Source organism: Talaromyces stipitatus, genomic scaffold (genome assembly GCF_000003125.1).
Source record: "Talaromyces stipitatus ATCC 10500 scf_1105507295515 genomic scaffold, whole genome shotgun sequence".
Lineage (NCBI taxonomy): Eukaryota > Fungi > Ascomycota > Eurotiomycetes > Eurotiales > Trichocomaceae > Talaromyces > Talaromyces stipitatus.
In genome coordinates this window covers 1,353,367-1,369,367 of record NW_002990118.1, presented here as the reverse complement: position 1 = coordinate 1,369,367, position 16,001 = coordinate 1,353,367, and the positions used below count along the sequence as shown (strand labels likewise).

General features: G+C 46.4%; 5 protein-coding genes across 5 annotated transcripts, besides 1 other annotated feature; 1 reads left to right on the top strand and 4 right to left on the bottom strand.

Moving 5' to 3' along the window:
* Nucleotides 1-49: 49 nt before the first annotated feature.
* TSTA_045330 (uncharacterized protein) lies at nucleotides 50-2,018 on the bottom strand. Its single transcript, XM_002484979.1, has 5 exons — nucleotides 1,422-2,018; nucleotides 1,250-1,372; nucleotides 1,134-1,188; nucleotides 943-1,082; nucleotides 50-858 (listed from the first exon to the last, which is right to left on the bottom strand). Exons 1-5 carry the CDS (start codon nucleotides 1,889-1,891, stop codon nucleotides 315-317), a joined length of 1,332 nt encoding a protein of 443 aa, XP_002485024.1. The 5' UTR covers nucleotides 1,892-2,018; the 3' UTR covers nucleotides 50-314.
* A 3,577-nt stretch (nucleotides 2,019-5,595) lies between these two features.
* TSTA_045320 (cytokinesis regulator (Byr4), putative) lies at nucleotides 5,596-9,067 on the bottom strand (the record flags this gene model as incomplete). The annotated part of the gene is made up of 2 exons (XM_002484978.1): nucleotides 5,596-6,585; nucleotides 6,637-9,067. 2 exons carry the CDS (start codon nucleotides 9,065-9,067, stop codon nucleotides 6,041-6,043), a joined length of 2,976 nt encoding a protein of 991 aa, XP_002485023.1. The 3' UTR covers nucleotides 5,596-6,040.
* Nucleotides 9,068-10,060: 993 nt separating this feature from the next.
* On the top strand, nucleotides 10,061-11,555 carry TSTA_045310 (uncharacterized protein). The gene is made up of 4 exons (XM_002484977.1): nucleotides 10,061-10,269; nucleotides 10,338-10,552; nucleotides 10,608-10,914; nucleotides 10,977-11,555. Exons 1-4 carry the CDS (start codon nucleotides 10,119-10,121, stop codon nucleotides 11,483-11,485), a joined length of 1,182 nt encoding a protein of 393 aa, XP_002485022.1. The 5' UTR covers nucleotides 10,061-10,118; the 3' UTR covers nucleotides 11,486-11,555.
* Nucleotides 11,165-11,197: a microsatellite.
* A 25-nt stretch (nucleotides 11,556-11,580) lies between the features above and the next one.
* Nucleotides 11,581-14,523, bottom strand: TSTA_045300 (NADH-ubiquinone oxidoreductase, subunit G, putative). Its single transcript, XM_002484976.1, has 6 exons — nucleotides 14,311-14,523; nucleotides 14,230-14,253; nucleotides 14,111-14,162; nucleotides 13,960-13,982; nucleotides 12,028-13,909; nucleotides 11,581-11,973 (listed from the first exon to the last, which is right to left on the bottom strand). Exons 1-6 carry the CDS (start codon nucleotides 14,423-14,425, stop codon nucleotides 11,862-11,864), a joined length of 2,208 nt encoding a protein of 735 aa, XP_002485021.1. The 5' UTR covers nucleotides 14,426-14,523; the 3' UTR covers nucleotides 11,581-11,861.
* A 405-nt stretch (nucleotides 14,524-14,928) lies between these two features.
* TSTA_045290 (ketoreductase, putative) lies at nucleotides 14,929-15,992 on the bottom strand (the record flags this gene model as incomplete). The annotated part of the gene is made up of 3 exons (XM_002484975.1): nucleotides 14,929-15,532; nucleotides 15,594-15,874; nucleotides 15,933-15,992. 3 exons carry the CDS (start codon nucleotides 15,990-15,992, stop codon nucleotides 14,986-14,988), a joined length of 888 nt encoding a protein of 295 aa, XP_002485020.1. The 3' UTR covers nucleotides 14,929-14,985.
* Between the last annotated feature and the right edge of the window lie 9 nt (nucleotides 15,993-16,001).

Sequence of the window (16,001 nt, the reverse complement as noted above, 5' to 3'; positions counted from 1 at the left end):
ACTCTCTGTGTTTCTTCTGTTAGAAATTGACATAGAAAGTCAGATTTTACTGATCACATAGCAGCAGCAAGCTCCAACTCAATTCTTTGATCTTTAACAATCCGCCTCGTTCCTTGATCAAATACAATACTTTTTTCCAGGGCACAAGAATGTTATCATACGGTAACAATAAATATCTTAGATCATAACCCTAACCCCTTCCAATTCCAGTAGAACACAACAATGAACCCCCAAAAGAAAACAGTCTTCAGTAGCACATTCTTCTGATATAGAAAAAACACACATGTGTACAGGGATTTTACACAAGCAAGCCGTCAATAGCTAGGTCGATAGCGACTATTCGAGTGTGTGGTTACGTATCCCGAAAGATACTGCGCCTGAGAAGGCTGGATTTCTCCGGACACTGACCTCGAAGGTGGAGATGATGTGGTATCAAGATGCATGTTCATAAGTTTCATGCTATTCCTTCCATTAGGGCTACCTCCCTCGGCGACCTCTGAGTGAGCATGCTGACGACTGTTATGATGCTGATGCTGATGATGAGAAGAGGGGGATGACCATGTCATCTCACTATGACGCGAGGCCGGGGACGAATATGTTCCCCATTCCCGGTTCCTGCTGTCTGAATACCCGTAAGAGGAGGAAGACGAGGAGTTCCGCCGGTATTCGTCATACGATGCCATCGGTGGTACGGGTTGTCGCATGTATGCTAACGGTGACTGTGGTGGTTGGACTCTACTGAGTTCCAAGGGGGGTGAGTTTCGCCTCGAATCTGGAGGTGAAAGGTGTGATCCTCCACGACGCACTTGACAAGTTGGGCACAATTTGACAAAGCGGGATATGAGTTCTTTGGGTACCCTAGGAGCAGTATGTGATTAGGGATGATTCCACAGGCGTGCTTAGCTCGCAGATGAACGAGGGAATGGATTGGACTCGTCTTACCAAGAATATATTTGACGCACTTGGCCTGACGTCTTATCGCGACCTCCGTGTTGGCACTGTTGATGTGCTCGGGTCAATATCTTGAACAGCTTTTCTCGAATGGCGACTGGTTTCCCTTCATGACATATCCACTTCCTGTTCTGAGAGTGTCAATACTGGAGTCAATTGGTTGTTTTCGAAATCCAACTTACCATGGGAATACGACTATCAGCTGGCTCAAGCTTGAACATCTTCTTCACCCAAAACCTAGTAAAATCATGACTCAGCACACCAGATCCCTGGGAAGTAAGTGTTAGGGAATGCACACCTAAACTGGGCTGATCCCACAGTCGTATCCTTCGGGTCCGTGAGGACAATGCGGATTTGATGGGCTCTTTTAGCATTGATCAGGGCCTTATCCTGCTTCTTTACCGAGAGTTCATTGACATAACTGAATCATTAGCCAGTGGTATGACAGATATTTGGTGGCGATCACCCACTTCTCCATGAGCTTATCAAAGTCCTCAACCTGCGGAAATCCCTCCAGTGGTGGATTGATACGCTCTGACAACATTGTATGTTCATTTATCGAGTCCTGGCACTCGATTTCACTCTCCGGTACGCCCCGTACCGAACCAAAGCGCGACGACTGCACGTCTACAGGATATCCGGAGTATGTGTTAGTTTGCCTGTAAGGATGGTGATGTTGACTCAGATGTTGGTGGTCATGGCGTAAAGACGGGACCGTGTGCATGTCAGGAGATTGAAGTCCCATGGAAGCTTGAGGCTCAAAATACGGCGGTAAATGGGAGGAATATGAGTTGTAAGGCTGTAGCACATTGTACGGCCCGGGTGAATGATATGGAAGCTCAGCAGTTGGTGTGGTCTCGTAAACAGTCGCCATTGAGGTGGATTCGCTTGTATGGTTATAATGCTGTTCGTGTGAAGGTCGTGTCTTGTAACCATTCATGACGGGGCTGATAGATTAATAAATAGTCTAGCCTTGCTCGCCGCTGAAGTAATGTGAAAGGGCCGACTAGGGTCAAGGAGTATAAATATCAGGAGGATATGTATGTATAATGAACGACTATCCCTATCAGAGAAGTGATGGGTAGATTGACAAATACAAGCAAACGGCAAACATCAAAATCTAGTTATATAAAGGGCAGGTGGAGATTTGACATGTTCAGAAGGGGTATTGAATGTCATATATAACTTTTGGAGAATGGAGAATTAGGAATACCGCAGTATATGTACAGATAGAGTAGCAGCCAAGATGATGCACCTTTTTTCTCAGGTAGACCAAGTAAGTGAGGCTAGATGCAGATCGGCCTCATAGGATGAATTCGGAGAAGCGAAGAGAATGAGAAGAACAAATGATCACTTGGGGCAACAATGTCGGTGAGGAATTGGAATGAGTTGTTTGTTAGATAGAAGACATCATAGGGACCACGAGAACCGAGACAAGAAGCAGGTCCTCATTCGTAGAGGAGTACAAAACGCGCCTTGGAGTTACGGAATCATGATGTTGGGAGACATCCAAGTCACCAGCTGTCTTGATTGTTTCTGCAAGCTGTAATATCGGATTTCTGTCAGGTACACATCGAGTCCATTTGACCAAATGCGGTCTTGTCAAGCACCTATATGCAGAAGAAGATGATTCGCATGACATGGATACAGCTTGTACTTACCTCGGACATTGGGAGCAATACCTATAGCCACTCCGGATATTACCTTGAAGATAAACGTGGAGACTCTGGAGAGACAACCAGGGTTTTTTTGAGGATAAGAACATATGTAGGGTTCATCGCCATTGGATGTGCTGGCAACAATACACAGCCATCCTGAAGGCGGAAAGCCCAATGAGCGTTGAGGAATGTCTGAGACAAGCATCTCCATTCGTCCACGACGACTGTCATTAGTAGAAGAGGCTGGTGTATTGTCACTGCATGCATGTTTGGGACGTTCCAACAAATAGGAACATAGAACGATCACAAACTCCCCCCGGTCTCTGCTTTCCCACACCCCCTTTGCCACGTTGATACGATTCTGATGCTATTCGATTTGTTATTTTCTTGTTGTTCCGGGTGGTAAACCCAGCGCCCTGTCGGAACAGCCACGAGTCGATCTATAACTAGTCATCATCGTAGATTGCGGGAATAATAATCAGTGCCAGATCACTGACATGACAGAATAAATCAGTGACAGCTTCTGAGGCTTGCAACTTGCCGCCCAATATTCGACCTGGGTGGGGTAAGCCTTCTTCTTCAGGCTTCAATTCTCTCCGTTGCTTTTTCTGTCTTTCGTCTTCTGTTTTCTGCTCACATTTTGTCGTACGCAGTCGGCTGTGGCGGCCATGTCATGAATACGTTTTTCTTTTCTTTTTTCTTTTTCTATTTTACATGCACCACTTGCAGGGCGATATAAATCAAGCATAAGCTGTCAATCAGTTAGCCGGGGTTTCGGAGACAAAATGATCAAGGACAACACCATATACCCAGCCTGCAGTAATTGCTTTTTTACGCGCATTTTCCGCTCATTCCAATGACTGCGCATGGTTTATTTTCTTGAATTCGCTTCGTGTGATGGTCTCTGGATCTTGGACCGTTGGCATTATTTTTGGGTTCGAGGGAACAAGCAAACAGGCTGAAGAATTATTCTGTTGTGTGACGATGAGATGCCAACAACGACAACCCTAAAAGTCAACAGCGACTCACTGACTTACGTAGCTACCACACTGCCTAGCAAGCTGGCAAAGTCTGCCTCGCCAGTTCAATCTAGGCTGAACTCGTGTTCGCAGAGGTGGAAAGGCTCCTGGAATGCAACAAGTTTGCGTATGGCAGTGTATGCTGTGTAATACATTTCTGTGTGAGCTCTCTTTCCTCTTCCAGTAATCCAGTTGAAACACCGAATCGAGTATCAGTAGGCAGATACATAGATACTACGAGGTCTCGACACGGTTCCATGATGTACATCTAGTCTTTGATAGCTTTCCTATTCAAGAAACCAGCAAATACCCCATCTCGGACAATTGAGCCTGCCTGCATAACATAATGTATAATATTTTCCCCGAAAGTTGTGAAATACTAATCGACAAAAGTTCGACCATATTAGGAAAACCTAAGGTAGAATAATAAGAGCCATCGGGCTGTCTAACATACCTGTAACAGAAAGCCTCCAGCTCTCAAACATCCCAGACCAACGCCGTGTCATGCAGCCTTGCAGCCTCGATGCGCTACAGACGGCGGGAAGAAAATTCTTGCATATCCGTCGTAAATTGTTGACTGATTATTGGATTCCATCTGTTCCTAGTCATCCGAGTGGCCCTACCGGTTTGTCATACCATTGAGCAACAATCGTACTACCATTTTCGTTTCAATAGGTCACAATTTTACCGTTTGTCTGTTTGAATAATCAGAGCTATGGACACTCGAATCCGTTGGGTTCCAGTTTTATGTGCGAGGGCAGAGTTTTGGATATTGTTTCTTTTTTTGGGATCCATAGGCAGTCCTCGATGAAATAATGCAAAGTCAGACTCAACGAATCTTCTAGGCCGCCCAGATCATACTACCTATTTTAGTTGAAGGGGAAGTTGCGATTAGGTCTAACTAACGGGTGGATGGTATGCATATTGAAGATTGCTTTAGGGCTCGGTACTCTTCAAGCCCTAAAACGGTTTCATCCGAATATCCAAATGATCAAGCTTATTTGACGTCTGAAACCCAACCTCGAGACCTTTTACTCTTTGTAACTGTTACGCATGATGTCAATTATGCCCAAGAGCACCCGACTCTGGGCTGCCATATAGTTATGCAACCATTCATCCATGGATAAACCACCAAAGGCATAACATGACAGATAAAATGGGAATAACCCATATTTCTCCGTATTTTCAAGTTAAACACGATTCGGAGAAGAGCAACATTGCTGAAGGAAAATTCCCCAGAAGCAAGAGTGGGATATCCAAGGGGGATTATATATCCACTTCCAACGTCATTTGATTAAGCATTATCGACTATTACACTGCCTAAATGCATGTCCGGAATGGTCGGATTTCATGACTTTTATTGGTGTACGACAATCCTCGATTTCTACATCCCGGTTCTACGGACAGTCCGGTGGTACTTATTTTTGATTGAAATCCTCAGATATCAACTTAGTGACACGAAAAATGCTGAAAATTGAATGAACTGGCGGAAGCTTGCATGTGCATGAAGATATTAACTTTCTTTTTCTTTTCCTGCTTCCTATTCAATAGACACGCATCCTTCTGCTTGGTGATTGTTCAAGCTGGAGTGCTTCTTGCAGCTATCTTTTTCTGTTTATCTTTCCATTTCCCCCCTAATCCTCGCTAAGTTCAAGCCCGGTATTATCTGGGCTCCGAGTGCTGAGTCTAGACTTCATGGGACTCTTATTGATCCGGTCTCGAACATCAATATCAAATATGGCAGCCATGCACTGCATCTACTTACCACGCAAGACGGATCAATACACATAAGGAGAAAATCGGTGCCATATGCATAATATCTTATGAACGCGTAGATGAGGAAGGAATAGAGACGTCATGTCTAAATACCTACTGAAAATAGCAAGTTTCCATAAACGTATCCAGCGATCCATGCATGAGTTACATGCACACACTATTCTATGCCTGAGCAGGAGATTGAAAAGCAGTGTCGAAGGCCCGAGATCAAGGAAACAAATTAATTATCATAAAACTAAAAGTATAAATACAAAAATGCAAGCTATACCAAGCAAAAACCAGGAAAACCCCAAGAAAAAGAGAACCGGTAATGAAGCAAGCAATTAAACAGCGTAGAAAGCTGCATGTACAATACCAATGAAGTACAATAACAGTAAACAATAAAAAATCGCAAATATTCCGGCCATTTCGTGTGCTGGTCGTGGTCTCGTCAAGGGTTCATGATAAGTTGATGCAATGCAATAGGCAGCAAAGCGCATATACAGCGCGTCCTTGTTTTGCCGTTTTCTAAAAATGCGTCTTTTTTGTGTTGTCGTAAAGGTCGTCATAGTGTAACAAGTTTGTCCGAAATGTATGTAACACATCGCTAATAGATGAAGTTAAAATAAAAAAAATTGGTTCAGCCCAGTATTGAAATCAGTTTCCACCAGGAACCAAATCTCTAATGGCCCATCGCCAGCCATCTCCAATCCTTTGCCGTTCAGGAGTTACCCATTTAGTCAATTTACGTTTCCACCTGTCTTCTTCGGCTCTTTGACGTTTAACAAACTCGGGACCTACGTCAAACTCTTCAGTAATTGGCCATTCTTCCGAGGAATCGCCGCTCTGGTCGTCAAAGGCTTCTGTCGGGACAGACGCCTCTGAAATGTTTCTTCGATGCTTGAGTTCCGGCTTATCCTGAAGGTCCTCTAAACCTGCAAAGACGTCTTCAAGTTCGTCATGTATGACAGCTACCTTATCGGCGCCGGGTTGCGTGGATGCAATTTTCAGCCAACACATCCGCTGAGGATCAAATACCATGCCGCCAACAACCTGGCCACCCTTGATTGTCCCAACGCTGGTAATCAGTGCTGGCGCCACCTTGGGAGATTTGGGAATGTTGATGGCGTCAAATTCTGCAACTTCATTTTCGTTGCCCTCCCATCGATACGTGCTGGGATTATACTGCATACCCTTGACATCTGTGAGGCGAGATTAGAATGTTTCATATAGATAAGGCGATTATAACCTACTCTTCGCTTCACTGACCCCTGATCCCATTGGTCGAATCAGTTGTGGTCTAGATCCTCCAGGCCGGGATGCCTTGCCCTTCTTGCTTCTTACAGTAAGCATGGGATCGGATTGCCGGGGAGTTTGATGTCCCTTCCAATTGGTGCTCAGAGGAGCGAGAGGCGCGCTATCTCGATTTCGCGAAGGTAGAGATAGTGAGGCAATTCTCTGTTCGCGAGCGATCCTTGATGCGTTAGTATCTCTTGCAAATCGAGGCGTGAAGGAAGTAGAACTGGGCCGAGAAGGTGCGTTGGACATCATTGACGGGACTGGAGTTTCGGTGCGTGTCGCGGTAGGAGATTGTGCAAGTCCATTTCTCACAGATCTGGGAACGCCACGCCCTACAGGAGTTTTGACGAAACGGCTCTCTGCGAGAGTGGATGTCGGTAGGTCATCGAATGATTCTAGTTCAGTTCCATCTCCATAGTTTCGTCGACGAGCAGGTCTAGTTACTGGACGTTTAACAATTATATTGGAGCCCTCACTGGCGGAATGCGCATGAAGACGATTAGAATTATCGGATCGTAGAGGATACGAAAGACGGGAAGCTGACTTTGGCCCGATAGTCGAATCTGTAGAAGTCTCCGAATCGGATCGACGGAATTGCCGCGAGTACTTGACACTGACGTGATGGGACTGACTTTGTGATGCACCAGCAGGCAGAAAAGGTGCTTGAGATCGATTGTTGCCAAGACTTGAATCAGTGGTCGATCTATCAACAGGTGTTTTGGGTCTAGAAGAAGTGGGAATCATAGATGTGCTTTCCTGCCGTGACGATGGTCGCTGGAAAGGGGCACCGGATGTTGACTCTTCACGTCCACGAGCACTAGGCGCCGAGCGTTTCGACTTGAGAAGCTGTGCATGGCTGGAAGATAAATCACTGGTCATGCCTTCTCTCGAAATTCGGCCGCCGAGCGATCTTCGACCTCCGGATGGAGTCACTGGTGGAGATGTATGTATACTTCCGACAGATGATCGATTCGAATGTGCTGTGAGGCGGGACTGTGGCTTTCGGAAGTGAGTCACAGCGTTGCCACTTTCAGAGACAGGTTCAAGACTGGTATGGCTCCTACTATGGCCAGAAAGTCGTGGTATGCGGGTCGAAACCGACGGTGTTTTGCTTGTGAATGTGATTGTCTTCTCAGAGCGACCCGGTGTCATTGGGTGCGGATCTAGTTTGCGTTTGACATTTCGATGCACATTCGATTGCATTGACGCGAAGACACTTCCATCATCGATGTCCAGATCGTCGAAGAATCCATCAGTTTCGGTTCTGCCCTTGTTGTTGTTGTTGCTGAATGTTGGTTTAGACTTGGGACTGGGCTCTTCGGTGTCTGGCCGAATCACCTTCCTCTTCTTCAAATTTTCTTCAAAACTAAAGGGTCCATCCGGTAAAATCAATCCATCTAAGCCGTCATCTTCAGTTTCGGCCGTGAGACAGCTAGAAGCACTGGGACTAAAAGCTGAAACAGACGAACTCTGAGTCGAACGCATATCTCTCTTTACGCCACCGAAGCGTCCATTGCCGTCTCCATCTGCCCAACCAATGTCCCAAATATCGTCATTGATGCTAGGTATGTTGTTCGGTATACTGGATGGCAGACAGAGCTTGAGAGTCATCTCTTTAGTGGGGAACTCGAAATCCTTTTCGAATTCGTCATCTTTATCTCTGGCTACTCCAACAGCAGGAGAGTGACTGCCAATGGAAGGAGTATGTGGTAGATGCAATTGAGACGCAGTGCTTGTATTAATTGTTGGCACATCTTGTGATTCTTGCTTGACATCTTGGAAACCGAGTCCCTGAATTGTCTCTTTTGCGGTGATTGATGGAGGAGTAGTGGCTTCTACACCTCTGAATGGGGCATTATCAACCGAATCTCTGGATTTGGCCGGACTCGCGTTTAGTGGGGTGTGGATTTGTTGTATGGATTCTGGGAACGACTCTTGTTCGTTCGGTTTAAGAGCCAGCTCCGCATCAGCAGCCGGGAATTCTAGATCCTCCGACCAATCATCAATAGAGCTTTTCTTATTTTGTTTAGACTGCAGTTTCTTGATTGAGCCCGATAAAAGAGCCGACTTGGGTACATTGTCGGGGATAGGTATGCCGGCACTGCGGGCAGAAGCGATTGCCTCTTCAATTGCTGTTTCATCGTTGTCTCGGAGTAGTAACTGCCAGTCTTCATCGCCGGCATTCGATTCGACATCGGAGCGAATTGAGAGGCGTGAGGAAATAGAGTCACGATGACCAGACCGTAGCATAGAACCGGTCACAGATGTCGTTGTAGAAATAGCATGGAATTGTGCATCGTCGAAACACTGGAGGTCTCCATCGTCGTCCCAAGATTCAATGGGCGGGGATTCACCTTGCAATATGTGAAATGTATCGGCCTGCATGGTGACAGGCTGATGGTGATAATGCTAATATAGCATGTGCGGTCGAGGTCTAGGAGGATGATCGGCCGTCGAATTTATGAAAGCTGGGGGTGTACGTGGTGTCGTGTGATGTCGTCGATATTCACTGTAAACTCAAATTGCTCGAGATAAAGGACCGCGTCTGACAGTAAAATATCATAATTACCACACAACTTCTGGGCCGAAGAACTGGATGCACGAATATTTATCATCGGCTCGATCGAGAGGGTTTGGCCGTTATTCAGTTGACAGCCGTGTTGAGGAATGCCAATGCCACACACGCACCTCGGGCCGCAATCTTGGAGAATAGCAGAATACCAGAAAGTGGAAGAGAGACTGAAGGTGGCCAGATCGTGACGTGATAAGCGAGTTGTCTGGTATCGCAGCAATGTAATTTTTGATTCTTCGTAGGTACAGCAAGTGGCTGGGAGGTTGGATGAGGTCGAAGTGGGAATTTCCAACTGGGAAGAAGACTAGGATGAACTTGGGGAACTATCGTATCGTGTAAGTTGGCTGTATTGGTAATTTATCAGGGGTAAAGGACGGTAACATGACTCGCACGAGCATGCCCAGTATTTCCGTGCGCTTAGGCCGTGGGTATGCGACAAGGATGCCGGACATTGGCCAGTCAGGCTATATCCGTATGTGTCACGCGGGGCTGGAAATAATGTATTACTAATACGCGTAATTACGTACAAACGCGCCGCGCCTATTGAGGTCCCTCCTATTCATGCAATATCCTGCGGAGTATGACATACAAATACAAATAAATATAGCTATGCATGATCTATATTATTAGACATTTATACCGAACCACTCCGGAATTTTCCCACTGTAAAGAATAACCAAATGCTAACATTGTATGGACGATTAATTAAGCAGCTCGCTCATTGGTCGACTCCCGGCGGTCAGCGTCTCCAGGCAGACAAGCTTGGGAAGCTCTTCTTTCACTTAATTAGCTATCAAGGACGGAGTACACCAGTAGAACAAACACACTCTCATCTTTGAACTTGGGATTTCCAGTGGTGAAAGCATGCCAGCAGAAAACAAGGATTGGGTGATTCGTATCCCCAGGTCTGACAACACCAATGAATTCGTACTTATATACATAGCTCCTACGGGCAAAGCAGCTTTGGATCTGAGGTTCATCGCAACTGAAGGAGAGAACCCGTATGTAGGATCATGTATGTATGGTCCTCGCGAATCGAATATGGATGATATTCTCCGGAAGATCACGCTAACATAATGATAGTACGACAATCGCGTCTCAAGGACATCCGCTCAAAGAACTTTCAAGGCACCGAACAAGAGCTTGAGCAGATTCTAAAATCCGTACTGAGGGTTCGGAATGTATCTTATGAGCCTAAGCAAGAGTCGGAAATTGAGGCTACAGCTTCAATAAAGTCGACCAAGGAGGAGGTTAATGAGTTGGTAATTACTATTCGTAAGAAGATTGATAGTATCACTGTAAGTCCAACACCGTTCCTGAATTAAAGACAGAAGGCCTAAAAAGGAACAATAGCAACGCGTCGCATCACTAACCCTTACCCAAAATGACGACCAAACCATCGAACTATTCGAATGGATGGGCCTTATTCTCTCACGCACAGATGTATACGAGCACCAAATCTCCACCTTGACAACTCATCTCCAAGTCGCACAAAAATCAATCAAGGACCTTCAAACCAGCCTCGATGATTTGGTGAAATCCAGGAAGGAGCATGAGAATATGCTACTAGGCAGTTTTGCGCAGGTTCTTAATGAGAAGAAACTCAAGATTAGGAATCAGCAGAGACTTTTGGCGAGTGCGATCGTTGATTCCGATAAAGGTGCGTCGCATCATCTGTCATTGATTACACGAAAAGATAATGAACTGATTATGCCTCAACAGTACGCGAATTAGAGTCAATGGACCAAGAAAAGCCAGCGCCCAAAACTCGACGCAACAAACGCAAAGCTCCAATCCGACAACAAGAATCGGACTCAGACGATGGATTCGAAAAGATGGACATTGACAAACCCAAACCATCTCGTAGGGGAGCTACAAAAAACCAAGCAGAAGATCAACAGGATGTCGCTGAAGAAGAGGATGAAGAAGATGAAGATGAAGAATTACGACCAGAAACACCTCAACCATTAGAAGAAGAGACCGAATCAGAAGCTGAAGAGGAGAGAATGGCGTCTCCCCCAGATGAGGAGAAAAGAGAAGAGAACAAATCGACACGTCCAAATTTGACTAGGGCAGCTGATCCACCTCCTCCCCCGAGGAGAGACTTGCCGTTTGCGCGGAGAGGTAAAGGTGCTGCTGATACTAGCAGTAAGGAAGCGGAGAAGGCGGCTGAACAGCATGGGGGAGACGATGACGCTACAGGAGGGGAAACGGATGATGATGAGTTGTAAATCTGTACTATTACCTTTTATTTAACCTAGTGACATAACTAGACATGAGTCGGATTTGCCTGTAATTCTATATCATCTACATAAGAAGATGCTTTTAAGCTTGCAGTTAGCTTGCATTTTGCGAACGTTCCCTTTATGTACAAAAACACCTTCTAGCTGCTATTTTTCATGCAGAATTGAGAATCAAGTACACAGATATAGATCCTCTGAACAGAGAGTGGTAAGAAGGCAGAAAAAGAAAAACAAAAATGGGAAAACTTAAAATACTGTTGACACATACACTCAATTCAAGCTAGGAAGCAAGCATGCAAGCAGCACAAAGGAAATGAAACGCCGACATTGATTGGTACGATGATACAGCTAGACAAAATCTCTTTTATGCCGCGTTGCCGTAGAGGGCTTGTGGTGACATTTCTCCAGCAGCCATGAAATTTGTTTCAGGGTTGCCAGTGGCTTTGGCAGCTGAGCAACGAGCCATCGTAGGAGAGCTATAAGAATAGTTAGCTACTGTCAACGACAGTTTTCAAGGATGAAAATCATACCTTCGAGAGATAACGTCTGTGAAGTAAAAGTCCTCAATAACCTTCTTGAACTGGGCACCGGTTGGCTTGGAGCCCTTATTTTGGTCGACCAATTGAACCTTGGAAAGGGATGGTACTGAAGTGGACTCGATCAAGTCATATCGGCGAAGGGCAGGGCTGATTTCTTCCATGCGGTCACGGAGAGCCTCAATATCATCATATGGCAGAGGTGAGCCTAGGAACTCGCTGACTGCGCGAATGATCTTCCAGTCGTCACGGGCAGCGCCTGGTAGAGATGTGGCAGCACGTGTGACTTGGACACGACCCTCGGTATTAACATAAGTTCCAGACTTCTCAGTGTATGCTGCACCTGGAAGAACAACATCCGCTAATTGTGCGCCACGGTCTCCGTGATGACCTTGGTACACGACAAAGGCGTCCTTGGGAATATCGCTAGCATTGATCTCATCCGCACCAAGAAGCCAGACCATCTTTGGCGTGGTGTTTGCGACTTCCGGGGAAGGAGCTGTGAAACCGACTTCGTAGGCTCCCGCACGGGATGCGGCTCTCTGAAGAACATTGTAACCTTGCCATTCATCGGTTCTGAATGTGGAGGCATGCTTCTCAACGAATTGACCGATAGTCTCAAACACGGACTTGGCATCGGGGTGTTCGGCAATGGCACTTCCAACAATGATCATGGGCCGCTTAGCAGAGGCAAGCTTCTTGCCAAACACTCCGGAAAGAGCCGACTGAAGACTGTTGACATCAGCTCCCAAGTGTTCAAAGCCAAAGGTGCTGTCAAACGACTCTCCAACCAGACCGACTTCAAGGTCAGAGCGCAGCCATTGTTTTCTGATACGAGCATTTAAGACTGCGGCCTCATGGCGAGGGTTTGTGCCGACGAGGAGAATTGCATCTGCCTCTTCAACACCAAAGATCTTGGAGTTGAACAGATAATTTGATCGGACATCAATACCGTGAGCAATTGGTGAACTGCCGTTAGGCTGATCGAGGGCCAGGTTATCCGAACCAAGCTTGTTAGCCAAGTCCTTCATGGCGACAAGAGACTCGGTCTCGATTAGGTGACCAGCCACAGCCTTGAACTCATTCTCCTTGGGGCTCAATCTAGCATGCGCAGAAGCAATTTCTGTCAAAGCCTGTTCCCAAGTTGCTGGAACGAATTTTCCTTCGCGGCGAATGAGGGGAGTGGTCAATCGCTGTGTCTTCAATCCGTCACAGGCAAATCGAGTCTTATCATTAATCCATTCTTCGTTCACGTTGTCGTTGAGTCTAGGTATAACTCGCATAACTTCCATTCCGCGAGAATCAACACGAACGTTGGAGCCGAGAGCATCCAACACGTCAATGGTCTCGGTGTGCTTCAATTCCCATGGACGGGCTCGGAAGGCGTAGGGCTTTGAGGTAAGGGCACCGACGGGGCATAGGTCGATTACGTTGGCTGAAAGTTCGGAGCTAATGTTCTGTTCCAAGTATGTTCCAATTTGCATATCATTTCCTCGTCCAGTAGTACCGAGTTCGGGAGCTCCAGCAATATCGTTCATAAAACGGACACAACGGGTACAGTGGATGCATCGGTTCATCGAGGTTTTAATGAGAGGGCCAATGTTCTTGTCTTCGACCGCGCGTTTTCCGCCGGTTTCGTGGAATCGACCGCGGTCGGCACCATAACGCATCGACTGATCCTGGAGATCACACTCACCTCCCTGGTCACAGATGGGGCAATCAAGGGGATGGTTTGCAAGCAAGAATTCCATAACACCCTCTCGGGCCTTGTGTACTAGTGGGGAGTTGGTCTTCACAACCATACCGGGCTGAACAGGCCACGCGCATGATGCAACAGGTTTAGGAGCCTTTTCCACCTCTACCAAACACATACGACCTTTATTTGTTAGTCCGGAGTTATCAAGGATATACATTGCAACTACTCACAGTTTCCTGCAATCAATAATTTCCTAGATTGATGTTAGTATCCGATTAACATGACGTAGAACGGCGAGCTTACTCATGGTAGCAGTATCTAAAGATATTGTCAGTAAGCAAAATCGATTGTAGCTCTCATATAATTTTTCATTTTTCATACCTTGGAATAGTCACACCAGCCTTTTCACAAGCTTGAATCAAAGCAGAGCCAGCTATATGCAACAACCATGTCAGTTTACACATTTGTAATTATAACCCGATGCAGTCCGGTGATAGTACCTTCGATCGAAACCTTCTTGCCATCTGAAAACCACACAGATTAGTCATATATCCTTCAATTGAGAGTTGTGTCCCACTAACCAATAGTCAATTCGACCTCAGCACTACGCCGCGTGGTGGTAGCAAAGGACCGGCAAGATCTGGCATTGACGAATTGTCTTGAGCGCGCGGCCGCACGGAGCAATTGCGGCCGCATTGTGCCTTATGTATTGACTCGATAGAAAGTCAGACAGACAGAGGTGAGGGCTCTGTAGTCCAGAGGGGAGAAGAGACGCAGAGAATTGACACAAGGTCGGGGTGGAAGGGTTGAGCATCGGGAAGGTGAGGTTTGGGAGACCCGGGAACCTCAGCGCCAAGACTGGTCACAAATCAGCGCGCTGTCATTGGCTAGTATGTCGGAGATACGTTCTTCCGGGTAACTAAGCGGGAATCTCTTCCTTCACTGCCGATTTTTCTTCTTCTTCTTTCTTCTTCTCTTCAATTAAACTCATTCACAGGATGTGATTATTGTAGGCGGTAGGAAATTGTTTTTTACTCTTGTGAGAACCGATCTATGTCTACCTCCTCTACTCATGATCCGAGATGGAAACTAGCGCCGTAGCTGGAGCGATCGAGGTGTTTTTCGCCCATTACGAATCAGTTCCTTACCGACGGTAGCGACATTCATTATCCCTTCGGAATGTTATTGGAAGAACGATTGCATGCATTATTACCATTCATTTTCTATATATATATATATATCAAATATCGTTCCGCTTATGTGCGGTCATCTGCTGCAAACTTGTCTTTCCAGAAACTCCTGTAATGTTTCTGGTTACCCAGCTCCGAAATCTGCTTCACCTCCTGCGGGGTGAGGTCGAACTTGACGGTACGTAGATACTCAGTGAGGCGAGACTCCTTGCTACTTGTCGTGATAGCTATGGCACCGCGCTCAATGGCCCAGCGAATCGCGACGTCTCCAGGAGTAACTGCATACTTCTTAGCCAACCCAGTTAACACCGTTTCCAAGGGGCCGCCTGCAGCTCGTGTGATGGGAGTGAGGGGTCCGTAAGCAGAGGTGACAATGCCTTTCTCCTTGTGGTAGTCAAGCAGATCGCCATGCTGGAGGTATGGATGGAATTCTATCTGATTAATAGCGGGAGGGATCTTTGCTGTCTTGAATGTGGCTTCTAGATGCACTTTCGTGTAGTTGGAGACGCCAATTTCTTTTGCTTTACCCGACTCCTTCACTTTCTCCATTGCTGCCCATGCGTCTTGAAGCTCCTTGTCGGATTTGGCAAAGAATGGACAATGGATCAGATATCTGCTCGCTGTCAGATCAATTCAAGCTCAGGGAGGCTGGGAGGTTGGGAGGCTAGCCATACAGATCCACATAACCCAATTGCAATTTCTTCAAGCTCTGCTCAATGGCATTAGGGATATCGGCAATATTTGGGTAAACCTTGGTCACCACAAATAGCTTTTCTCTTGCGACGCCGCTCTCCTTGATGGCAACACCAAGCTCGGGTTCGGTTCCATATACCTCGGCTCCGTCGAGGTGATAGTAGCCCAGTTTGATAGCGGTTTTGATGGATTCCACGAGTTCGCGGTTGATTTCGGACTTGCCGGTACCTTTAAACCATGCTGTGCCAGTTCCGTAGGCTAGCTGGTCGCAAGTTAGGAATTTACAACGTTGTCATCTCAAATGATCTTGACGAACTTACCACTGGTACCGAGGGGTTTCCGCCAACTTGGACATTTGGTATGCTTGCTGGGCTTGCCATTGTGCTCAA

Coding starts and splice junctions, on each gene's coding strand:
- TSTA_045330 (XM_002484979.1), bottom strand. CDS start 1,891: ATGAATGGTTACAAGACACGACCTTCACACGAACAGCATTATAACCAT. Junction 1,373..1,421: donor TTTGATAAGCTCATGGAGAA/GTGGGTGATCGC, acceptor CTAATGATTCAG/TTATGTCAATGAACTCTCGG. Junction 859..942: donor GTGCGTCAAATATATTCTTG/GTAAGACGAGTC, acceptor TACTGCTCCTAG/GGTACCCAAAGAACTCATAT.
- TSTA_045310 (XM_002484977.1), top strand. CDS start 10,119: ATGCCAGCAGAAAACAAGGATTGGGTGATTCGTATCCCCAGGTCTGAC. Junction 10,270..10,337: donor GAACCCGTATGTAGGATCAT/GTATGTATGGTC, acceptor ACATAATGATAG/TACGACAATCGCGTCTCAAG. Junction 10,553..10,607: donor AGAAGATTGATAGTATCACT/GTAAGTCCAACA, acceptor AAGGAACAATAG/CAACGCGTCGCATCACTAAC.
- TSTA_045300 (XM_002484976.1), bottom strand. CDS start 14,425: ATGCGGCCGCAATTGCTCCGTGCGGCCGCGCGCTCAAGACAATTCGTC. Junction 14,163..14,229: donor CAAGAAGGTTTCGATCGAAG/GTACTATCACCG, acceptor TGTTGCATATAG/CTGGCTCTGCTTTGATTCAA. Junction 13,910..13,959: donor ATTATTGATTGCAGGAAACT/GTGAGTAGTTGC, acceptor TAACAAATAAAG/GTCGTATGTGTTTGGTAGAG.